General features: G+C 41.7%; 1 protein-coding gene across 2 annotated transcripts in view; it reads right to left on the bottom strand.

Moving 5' to 3' along the window:
• Positions 1-1,398: 1,398 nt before the first annotated feature.
• Positions 1,399-12,051, bottom strand: part of LOC109894061 (zinc finger protein 143-like) — a 28,395-nt gene continuing 17,742 nt past the window's right edge. The window contains exons 1-5 of one of the 2 annotated variants that reach the window (XM_020487279.2): positions 8,862-9,474; positions 8,367-8,497; positions 8,094-8,192; positions 4,264-4,375; positions 1,399-4,059 (exon numbers count right to left, since the gene is read on the bottom strand). In XM_020487279.2, coding sequence (XP_020342868.1) covers positions 3,092-4,059; positions 4,264-4,375; positions 8,094-8,192; positions 8,367-8,497; positions 8,862-9,138 — 1,587 coding nt within the window. In that variant the 5' untranslated portion in view covers positions 9,139-9,474 and the 3' untranslated portion in view covers positions 1,399-3,091. Of the gene's footprint in view, positions 4,060-4,263; positions 4,376-8,093; positions 8,193-8,366; positions 8,498-8,861; positions 9,475-12,051 lie in introns of those variants that run through there. The other variant, XM_031828169.1, reaches the window with a different exon arrangement.

The raw sequence follows: 12,051 nt of genomic DNA, 5'->3' as shown, positions 1-12,051 counted from the left end.
CAATTGGCTCATTCATCCCCACTCCTCTCCCCTGTAACTATTCCCCAGGTCGTTGCTGTAAATGAGAATGTGTTCTCAGTCAACCTGGTAAAATAAGGGATACATTAAAAATAAACACCCTCGGAGAGTGAAGTCGCAGCCAGGATTCAGACATTATTGACAGCGATCCTGGAGCCTTGCTCAAGGGTAGATTGAAAAAATGTTCAGGTTCAGGGATTCGAACTCGCAACCTTTCGGTTACTGACCCAACACTCTAACCACTAGTCTACCTTTCACCCAGGCGCATTCACTCTCCCACCCAAATAGCCAATATTAATATACAATATATAGCCTCAGAAATAAGGATAATGAACTCAATAACTTGCTAACTTTTATGTTGGCCATCAATGAGGCTTACTTAGATAATTCCTTTGACAGTACAGTAGTAGCAATACAGGAATAATTACACCGAGTATACCAAACATTAGAAACACCATTCCTAATAATACCCCCCCCCCCCCCCCACTTTGAAGAGTCTCAAATATAAAATATATTTTGATTTGTTTAACACTTTTTTGGTTACTACATGATTCCATATGTGTTATTTCATAGTTTTGATGTCTCCACTATTATTCTACAATGTAGAAAGTAGTAGAAATAAAGAAAACCCTGGAATGAGTAGGTGTGTCCAAACTTTTGACTGGTGCTATATATATATCATGGTGTACAAGACACCTGATCCATTGTGGAGGCCGTGGGGGAGGCACTGAAATTGTATGTGGTTATATAACATAAACAATGGTGCAACAATAATAAAAATAATAACAAATGACCTTTCTCCTTTGTTGGATAGCGGTTGCTGTCCATGGTTCTGAAACACATCAGTGCACTGTTGAATTGGCTTCTTTTCCTAGACCATGTTGCTATGTGCATAATAGCAAAGTTAACCAGCATATTGGTGTTGAGAACAATGCAGGAGGCAGCAGCAGAACGAGGAAATGAGAAAACAGCCCTTGCCTTATTGTCTTAAGGAAAGTGAGGAGGAAACCCGAACATAATTAGGTTTATAATCAATAGCCTAACTGTTAAATGTGCCTAGCTTTAAAAATCATCAATATACCTACAGAAATGAGACAGAGCCTGCTTCTGTTTTCAGTATGATTGTTTGTTTAATAGCCTACTGATTCCGTGAGGCTACGCAACAAGATGCCTGTTTTTAATCTTTGCGTTGCTGTAATAAAGGCTTTACACTTTTGTTTGTTAGAACAGCCTCTGGTATTATTTATAATTGAGTGTTTACACTGTACCAAATTGTATTTTTTTGTATAATAACACATTTTTCTTGATCTCATTATTACCATTATTATAATAATAATAATAAGTCATGTCATTATCATTAGTAGGCTTAGCATAGCAGCCTTGTATAACCACCGTCAAGCTGTAGGCCTGTTTAGTCTTAATACCATAACTTACTTAGGACTGCATTTCAACACTTCTATAGGCTACTGTATCAGTCAATCCTTCACTCGTTCATGTCATCACACAGCATACGAGTCATTCATGATTTGAAATGCATTCAAGCGTTTCAATTTTAAAATAAAGCGAGCCTTGAATAATTAGCTTAAACAATAAACCATTCCATTTCGGAAATTGCATTCACGAATGAATTAAAATGTTTTTAGTCTTTTCTGTAATAAAAAAAACAAAAAACAAACATGATACAGACTCTGGTACGCTTATACTTTACTGCACATAATATGCACGCAGTGCTGGCTCCTTACCTCTGTTTTCTTGATCTCCAGTATTTTCCACAACTAGTCACATTTAATCCACTTTCCCTTTACCTCCTGAACAACCTGTAAATATTCCCCCCTTTTGAATTTATTTGTCATGTCCTCTGCATCCATTTTGGTGTTACGGTGTTCAGAGTTTGTTATAACCAATTTATTGATGTGATTATGATATGCTATAGGCATGGTCTGCCCACTCATTAGGCAGGATTAGGGGGCCGCCTATGGCGGGAGATTGATGAGGGCGGCATTTTCTGAGCTGAACAGACCAAGACGCAGCTCCAACACCAACACATAAAACCTCACATAATTCTGCCACAAAACAATGGCAATTTCTCTCAACCAGTGGCATATGGGCTTTTTAGGTGAGCGGTGATGCCGCCCTTTGATAAGCAGTGCCCACTTTATCAAAGGCCGGGGCGTAAAATATTTTGCTTGTTCATTCCCAGCGCGCCTCTCCAGGGTGCTGTTGGAAAGATGCACCTCTGCAGCGCTCAACCAACATTCTGTAAAAAAAAAAGATCTAACATAAATCATGCAGCAGATCTATGATATGGTAGAAAGCGTGCGTGGCCTTTTCTGTAATCTACAGGCTGGAGATAAAATGTATGACAATGTAATGAGACAGACTCTTTTTACATAATGCAGGTTTCTCCGATCAAATAGCCTGACCTAAATGGCGCTCAATTAAAATAAAATAAATTGCTGTCATGTAAACAAAGATACATAACCTAAAAACAGGACAGGACAAAGTAAAATAAACAATCACAACTGTTGTCCTGGAGTTTCACCCCATTGTCATGATCAGTATTAGTAAACATGAATTAAGGCATTATCATTTCCTCATAAAAACACCAGCATCAAAACAACAGGACAAGGTTGTACAAATCATCAATGAAGCATTTTAGAATACACCAACCATGACGATATCATCTACTCCAGGGGTAGGCAACTAGACTCAGCTGCGGGCTGAATCTTTCTCGGAGATTGGTCAGGGGGATGGAAAATAATTATAATTTGTACGCTGCAAAATGACCACAACTAAGCCCAAAGAGATTGTATTGAAAAATAACAAGAATTTCATACCTTGATAACATTGAGATACTTTTTATTTATTTATTTGTGGGAATACTTTCAGCTGAATTCCTGGTCTTTTTTTGTTTTTAACCAAAAACAAATCCCCCAAATCCTGTTACTAACCCCTGATCTTCTATGTCTCATCATACTCATTATTTCTTCAGTTCAGTTCACCTCATCCACTTCCCTACTATATCCAAAACCAACAGAATTAGTACTAAGTAGTAGTACAACATTACATATTACTATACATGGGCCGTGTGCATTTTCTGTTGGTGTACCCTGAGGTAGCTCCTCTCTGAGAACCTCTTCCCACAGTGAGTACAGGCAAACGGCCTCTCTCCTGTATGGACCTTCAGGTGCATCTTCATATGGTGCTGGCGGGAGAACCTTTTCTCACACTGGGGGCAGCTGTAGGGTTTCTCCCCTGTGTGGACTCTCTGGTGCCTCTTCAGGTTGGACGAGTCTGAAAAACTGGCCCGGCACAGGTGGCAGCCGAAAGGTTTCTCCCCTGTGTGCATCCTCTGGTGGATCTCCACCTGTTTGGGCAAACGGAAGGCTTTCCCACAAAATGAACACGGAAAGCGCTTCTCTTTGGCGCTGCCACCTTTACTGATTCCATCTCTAATACTGTCATTTGTCAATGGGCTTGTGCAGCCATTTAAGGTTGAGGCACTGGCATTGTCTGAGGTCTGGTTTAACATAAGGAGAGTGTGAGGAGGATGAAGGCCAGGGAGTGTCTGTGTTGTCTCAGGATCCATGTTCCAGTTGATAGATCCTATAGAAGGCAGGCTGAAGGCAGCACCTGTTAGGGGGTTAACCTGAGGTGCCATCAGTCTCTCTGAATCACAACTATAGGAGCAAGACGGAGCATCGCTAGCCGAGTCAGTGTCTGTTCTCTCCAGCTGCATACCAACACCTCCCTGTCCCCGCAGACAAAATCTACTACTCGCCCTGGTCTCAGCCAGTCTGTTGTCACGGAGACTATATTCGGTTGTTGTTTTGTGTTCGACAGTCTGTTTCTGGTTGTGGTTAACACTGTTGTTTCCCAGCCCAGTGTTGAAGACACTGTCCCATCCACTGACCTCCACATTGTCGCCTCTAGTCCTGGCCTGCTCAGTGATGTCGTCCCCCGGGCCATTGACTGCACTTGTCTGGGTCTGGGAATCCAAGATGGCCACCCAGTCTCCTCTGTTAGCCTCCAGCCAACCACCTCAGGAAAAGGTTAGAAAATAGATCTTAAAAACATGGCAGAGAAAACTACATAGGGAGTTTAACTTAATTACTTGGTCAAGTTCATACATTGTGTTTTTGTATGTAAACATATGGTTTATTGATTTCATTTTATGATTGAAGAAAATAAATGAATAATAATAGCCAGGTGCATCACAGGTGCATATATGTATTTCTTCCTTACCTTGCTCCCCCATCTTTAGTCCACTCAACAGGTTAATGCCCTCTTGTTCGTCTTCTATCGTCTCCTCTTTGACCAGCAGCAGATCAGGCTTCCCATCCTCCACGTCTACTGACTGTAAGAGATAAAGAGTGAGAGGATGTTGGATCAAGAAATCTGATATAAGCACCTTGCTATGGAGCATCTTCTGATTGGGCAATGAGGGATTGCTATGAGTACTATGCAAATGTTAGTTGATTTGATACTATGCAATCATGCTAGTTGTTTTGATCACTTGACACTCTATTGGTTTGCTAATTCAAAGGCATGGTCCCACTATTAAGACAACATTAATCAAGATTAGGGTTTGTATCCACAAAGCATCTTAGGCTAGAAAATTGGTTGTGCTGAGAATATACACATTTTACTCCTACTCTTATGGGTAAAAATAAAAGCTCTGCATGAAGCCTCTTCTAGTCGACAGATATTTAGGACCCCTCATGAATTGTCCTAACCAGTTAAGAGTTATCAGCAGGTTTCTTGATTATAAGAAAAGGCAGAGAGTCAGTGGCTCCTGCACCACATGCAATTGCTTTGGAGTTGATATAATATTTTGATATTTCTACATGATCAACCCATAAATAATCATCTCTGAACAAAAACAAGAACGCAACAATTTTTAAAAAATTGACTCAGTTACAGTTCATATAAAGACATCCGTCAATTGAAATAAATGTATTAGGCCCTAATCTATGGATTTCACATGACTGGGAATACAGATATGCCTCGGTTGGTCACAGATACCTTAAAAAAAGGTAGGGCCGTGGATCAGAAAGCCAGTCAGTATCTGGTGACCATGTGCCTCATGCAGCGCGACACATCTCCTTCACATAGAGTTTATCAGGCTGTTGAGTGTGGCCTGTGGAATGTTGTCCCACTTCTCTTCAATAACTGTGCGAAGTTGCTGGACTTTGGCGGGAACTGGAATATGCTGTCGTATACGTCGATCCTGAGCATCCCAAACATGCTCATTGGGTGGGTGACATGTCTGGTGAGGATGCAAGCCATGAAAAAAAATGGGACATTTCCAGCTTCCAGGAATTGTGTACAGATCCTTGTGACATGGGGCTGTGCATTATCATACTGAAACATGAGGTGATGGTGGCAGAAAAACAGTATGGCAATAAGCCTCAGGATCTCGTTGCGGTATCTCTGTGCATTCAAATTGCCGTAGACAAAATGTAATTGTGTTAATTATCCATAGCTTATGCCTGCCCATGCCATAACCCCACCACCACCACGGTGCACTCTGTTCACAACGTTGACATCAGCAAACAGCTTGCCCACATGACACATGGTCTGTGATTGTGACGCCGGTTGGACGTACTGCCAAAATCTCTAAAACAACTTTTGAGGTGGCTTATGGTAGTGAAATTAGCATTCAGTTATCTGGCAACAGCTCTGGTGGACATTCCTGTAGTCAGCATGCCAATTGCACACTCTCTGTGGCATTGTGTTGTTTGACAATGCTGCACATTTTAGAGAAGGGCCTTATATTGTCCCCAGAATAAGGTGCACCTGTGTAATGATCATGCGGCTTAATCAGCTTCTTGATATGCCATACCTGTCAGGTCCAAATCCTACTTAACAACCATACTGTATGATTCAGTACAATATGCCTATCACGTTATAAAAAATATCAGAATTTGAAAAAAAAAAGAAGAAAAAAAAAAAAAAAAGAAGATTATGGATGCCAACATAAGGAAAGAATTAAGAGAAGGCAAAGTTATCTTGTCAGGTGAAAGTTATAAAAATGGTTTCCCACTGCAACATTTGACGGAACGTTACATTCACCGTTGTAGTCTGAAGCGTGCTATAGCATTCAAAGCTGTCGATGCCTCATTGCGACAGGGTATAAACTATCATTTGCAACAATGTTAATGAGCATCATCACCATCTTTCCTTTGCAGTAACTCCAACTGTCGTGATTACCAGCAGAGAAACCTTTATGAGTTCATTTTAATCCTGGCTCAGATTTTGTCTGGGCAGTGTCAAGAACATCATCCTAAAAACCTACTCTGAGCTGGGATTTTTTTGGGGTCTGAAAACAGGTTTTAAAATGATTCCTTCGACCTTTTCTGAGATGGTTTGTGGATATGGGCTCTGTGCAAGCTTCACACAACCACGGTGAATGTGACTGTACATCACATGTTGCAATGGTAAAACGTTTGATCTCATTTTTGTCTGATAAAATCTATTTCCCTACTCTTAATTCTTGGCAAATATGTTGACATGCGTAAGCTGATGGTTGAAGCAGAATTGATATAATTATACTGTTATATCAACACACTCTGCTGTCACTGCTGTTTAACAACTCGCTTTGGCACAGTTGGCATAAAATCACTTGCCGAAAATGTTGCATAAAACGTTTGAAAGATCTATAATTTTCCTCAAACACAATCAAATTTAACATAGGCCCTAGATGCCTTCAATTTCACAACTTAAAAGGCATTCCCATTTAGCTATATTTTTTAAACATGATATTGCGCTATCCAAAGGGATATCTTAAAATTACATGATGTAGGTTACTTAAATAATAAAAATATGTGATTCTTTATTAGCCTATGTGGTTATAAGAATTTAGGCATATCATGTGAAATAGGGCTCATGTGAAATCATTTTAAAATAACAAAATGTATTGTTGCATGTAGGTCTAGATCATTTATGTATGTATCAATATTAACATTCTTTCAACAACTCCAAAGCAATTGTGGCACAGGAACCACTGATTGCATTTTTCTATTATCAAGGCACCTGATGGTAACTCTTAACTGGTTAGGACAGCTCAAGGTGTCATTAATACACTACAGCGCCTTTGGAAAGTATTCAGACCCCTTGACATTTTCCACATTTTGGTTACAGCCTTATTCTAATATGGATTACATTTTAAAAAACTATTCCTCAGCTATCCTACACACAATACCCCATAATGACAAAGTGAAACTATTTTGGTCTAAGAACCTCTTCCCACAGGCAAACGGCCTCTTCCCCATGTGGACCTTCAGGTGCATCTTCAGAAGGTGCTGGTGGGAGAGCCTCTTCTCACACAGGGGGCAGCTGTAGGATCTCTCCAGTGTGGACCCTCTTCAGGTTGCCAGCCTGGGCTAAGTGCATGTGACACTGGGTATAGCTGAAGGATTTCTCCCGTGTGGAACTACTGGTGGAACCACCTTCTGGGAGCAGCTGAAGACTTTGTTACAGAACATGCAGAGGAACCGTTTATCTTTACTACCACCCGATGTGGCTTCCTCTCCCGGAACCTGGGCTCTAGCCCTGTCGTTTGAGTTCAATACCTGATCGAAAAGGCCATGTGAAGCTAAGCTTTCCATGTAGTCTAAGAAGTCTCTGTCCTGTGAGTGTCCATCTCCTAGGTGGCTATCTGCATTCCATGTGGAAGGAATGTCGCCCTCCACTTTCTCAGTCACTTCATCTATGACCAGACCCTCCCCTTTCTTATCTAGGCACCCTTCAGAGCATACACTACTACTGTACTAGTTCCAGTCCCCTCTAGACAGATCAGTCTGTCTTTAAACCCAAGGATATGTTGCCAGGTCCATCTATTTAGTGTAAAAACAAGACAGATCATCAACACCAGTGTATAACGCATCACCATCTACACAGGAATTAACAGCCCTTTGGCTCTGGTGAAATACCAGTAGATACTCTGAGCCGGGAGCAGGAGGACAGCCCAGTCTCCCCAGCCCCTCTGGGTCTGATCCGTGGACAGATCCGGTGCGCTTGTGTGTTACAGTTAAAGTCTCTGACATTAGGATGGCGTTCAGCGTGCCACTGACCTCCGTGATGTTGTGTTGTGTGTCCTCTTCTTCAGTCCTCTCCTGCTTGACCAGGGACGATCCTCTAGGACCTGCAGCCTCTGCCTCTGCATCTGCATCCTGACACAAGAGGAGGTTATTACCAGTACATGCGTAGAATTGGATAACAATGTCATAGGGAAGTCTCACAAGCTCTGCTATGGCAGATACATGAGGATGTACATGTAAGCAAGTGAAAAGGTGAGGTGCCTTTCTGAAATAAACTGGCCACATTTGATGCACTGTTACACGAACCTCTACAATGATAACATGCTGGGTTGAGGTTCCACTCCCCTCATCAACAGTGATTGGTTGGTCATCGCTCCATGTTTTGTGTCCCGCTGGCTTCACAAAGCTCCTGTGGCCTCCAGTGAGATGTCCTTCACCTGAGAGAGTGATTGGGGGGGGGGGGGGGGGGGGGACATGATTAAGTAAGTTACTGCCAATGCTATATTGTACAATATTGAGTTTTGACAGGGTCTAGAATTGGCCAGGATGTAAAGTTACACTTTGCATAACTTCTTGATATATTATTTCTAGATTGAGTAATTATGTTCCATTCATCATATTGTTTTCAATTAATGCAGTAAAGCAAGAATATGGTTAGAATATGATCGTGTCTTTGTGCAAGATAGCTAAGTAATCAGGGGAATTATTGCATACTATCCAAAAACTGACCAAGACCCAATTAACATCTAGTCACACATGTGCAGAGGGGGCTCCGCTGCCTCGGCCTTCTGCAAAATGTACCTCTTTCCATTCCTCTGTATCCGTCGATCATCTTGACACTACTGGGACGTTTGGAGAGTGCGCGCTCTCGCGTTGTCCTCTCTGCGCGCTCCCGTGCCACCTTCAGTTCCAGTAGCTGTAGTTTCCTCCGCAATGCCCTGTTTTCTTTCTGGCTTTGAGTTATTTCCAAACGAAACACTGCATAGTCGTCGTCTACGAGTTTACAGACTTCTGCCACGGCTGCATTCGCTAGCACCTCCATAATGGAGGCGATTTCAGTGTGAAAAACCATGGCCATTGTTTGCTAACGTTAGATGTTATCCATGTAACGCCAGCTTTTATCAACCAAGTCCTGTCTCCAACGCGAATGAAATACTAACTGGCGTAAGTATGTGATGCTGAGCAGTTAAATTAGTAATATTTTGAATTCCATCGTGTTAATGTCTAAATAAAAACCCTAACGACAAAATGGTTCTTGGTCATGTTTACATCCGTACTTATCTGGGTTTTAAATGGCGGTTGGCAACCAAAAAGTTGCATTACCGCCACCAATTGGACTGGAGTGTGAGTCCATTACACGTTATAAAAGAAAAGGTCCCAACCCACTAACCCCCACAGTGGAGACCAATATTTCTATACTATATACTAACCCAAGATAGACCAGAGCCTGTCGTTTCCGATGGAGGCAAATGAATCATAGTGGGCAGAACAAGCAAGGAGGCAGGCAGAGCCAAGCACAAGCTAGTGAGATCCTATTGGTGCGTTCTAGCACTTATTTGCCTATTTCCGTAGGGGACGCCTAGTCTGAAGTGCGCTCGTGCAATAACTAAATTATAAACAACGCATTTCTGGGGGAAACTTTGGCAAAGAGTAAAGTCTACAAAACACAATCCACTCTGTTTGTTACAGATTCTAGTTCAGAAAACTGTATGGAGATCAAATGTTTAATAGATGAGGAAATTTGCTGGAAAATCCATATTGCTCCATCTTCTCCCACTTCTGGGCTTTCGTAACCATATTTGGAAGTGAGTGGAAATGCCAACCGGATGCTTCACATTAATAGATCTGGTGAAATATCTGGCTCATTGTTCCATCTGTGGTGGCAGTGTCATTATACCCCTAAAACCTAGCGGTCAAACAGGGAAATGGTTCCAATCATTCATTTTTCCCATTGGGGATTTCAGAAACATTTATAATAAGGGCTGTGTTTTGTGTAGCGTTACCCTGGTGTGATGTTTTGATAACCATGTAAGTCTCTCTCGGACAAGGTGAATTTGATCAATATTCAGCTCTATTCAGCTCACGCCAATCGGTGCTTCCCGCTTGCTTAACCCTGAAGCCAGCTGTACCAATGTGTTGGAGGAAACACTGTTTAACTGACGCCCGAAGACAGCCTGCAGGCGCCCGGCCCGCCACAAGGAGTCACTAGAGCGCCCGGCCAAACCCTTCCCTTAACCCGGGTGACGCTGGGCCAATTGTGTGCTGCCCTAATGGACTCCCGGGCACAGCCTGGGATCGAACCCAGGTTTTTGTACACATGACAGGAGTTTAAACGTTTTTGTTCCAGCCTTTCACTAATACCTCATTCAACTAATTGTTGTCTAAATTGTAGACAATGAATAGTTGAACATGGTGTTTGTGCTGGGCAGAAAATAAAAACTGTAAATACCAACCATATACAGTGCATTCGGAAAGTATTCAGACCCCTTTTTCCACATGTTACGTTGCAACCTTATTCTAAAATGTATTAAATTGTTGTTGTTTTTTATCTATGGCAAGACCTGAAAATTATCAACAACAAATTTGATAGAGCTTAAAGAATAATGGGCAAATGTTGCACAATCCAGGTGTGGAAAGCTCTTATAGACTTACCGAGAAAGCAGCTGTAATCACTGCTAACAGTTCTTATACAAAGTATTGACTCAGGGGTGTGAATAATTTAGATATTTCTGTATTTAATTTTCAATAAATGCACACACGTTTAAAAAAACAAAACATGTTTTCACTTTGTCATTATGGGGTATTGTGTGTAGATGGGTGAGAAAACAATTATTGAGTCCCTTTTGAATTCAGGCTGTAACACAACAAAATGTGGAATAAGTAAAGGGGCATGAATAATACTTTCTGAGGGCCCTGTACCTCTCGTGGTGAATGCCAATCCTGACCCTGTCTGTATTCGTAGGGTAACCATGAGGTAACTTTTTTGTTGACAAGATAAAGTTAGGGATGACATGCAAACAACAAACGCTGAGCCTTCATATTCATGCTTAACGGACCAAATAATGAAAGACAAGCACTGTAGTTTTGAGTTCAGCAAAGTGGGTGTGGAAGAGGTGAGTGTTGGTATCTATATATAAAGACAAGCTGGATGGGAAATTGCTGAGATTGGTAGTGGAATACATTGAGACTCCTGTTTGCCACATCTTCAATTTAAGCCTAGAAGACGGTGTGCGCCCTTAGGCCCGGAGGAAGGTTAAGGTCATTCCACTGCCCAGAAATGGCAAAGCACCCTTTAATGGCTTAAACAGCCGACCAATCATCCTTTTACCAGTGCTTCCCATGCTTTTAGATACAAAAAAAACAAATAAAGTTATTTTACAGAAAACAAATTAACAACAGACTTTCAGTATTCTTACAAGGAAGGGCCCTCAAAATGCTCTGCACTGATGATTGGCTGAAAGAAATTGATACAGCGGTTTTGTTAGACTTCAGTGCAGCTTTTGATATCATTGATCATAAACTATTTCTTACGGCACAACAGGCACTGTGAAAACACAAAATATATCAAAATGGCTGTGTATTGTAATTTAAATGGTATTGTGTTATGTAAATGATGGGCCTTGCAGGAGCTGCAAGGGTTCATAGGGCAGGAGCCATCTCCTGTTTCTGAAGCGTGGGGCAGAAACAGGAGATTGTGGGAATGATTGCTCTTTCCATGGCATAGACTGACCAGGTGAATCCAGGTGAAGCTATGATCCCTTATTGAAGTCACCAGTTAAATACACTTCAATCAGTGTAGATGAAAGGGAGGAGACAGGTTAAATAATTATTTTTAAGCCTTGAGACAATTGAGACATGGATTGTGTATGTGTGCCATTCAGAGGGTGAATGGGCAAGACAAAAGATATAAGTACCTTTTGAATGGGGTACGGTAGTAGGTGCCAGGCACACCGGTTTGTGTCAAGAACTACAATCCGGGGCCAGAGGTCCA

The sequence above is a fragment of the Oncorhynchus kisutch genome, linkage group LG7 (genome assembly GCF_002021735.2).
Source record: "Oncorhynchus kisutch isolate 150728-3 linkage group LG7, Okis_V2, whole genome shotgun sequence".
NCBI lineage: Eukaryota > Metazoa > Chordata > Actinopteri > Salmoniformes > Salmonidae > Oncorhynchus > Oncorhynchus kisutch.
This window is presented reverse-complemented; position numbering and strand designations above follow the sequence as displayed.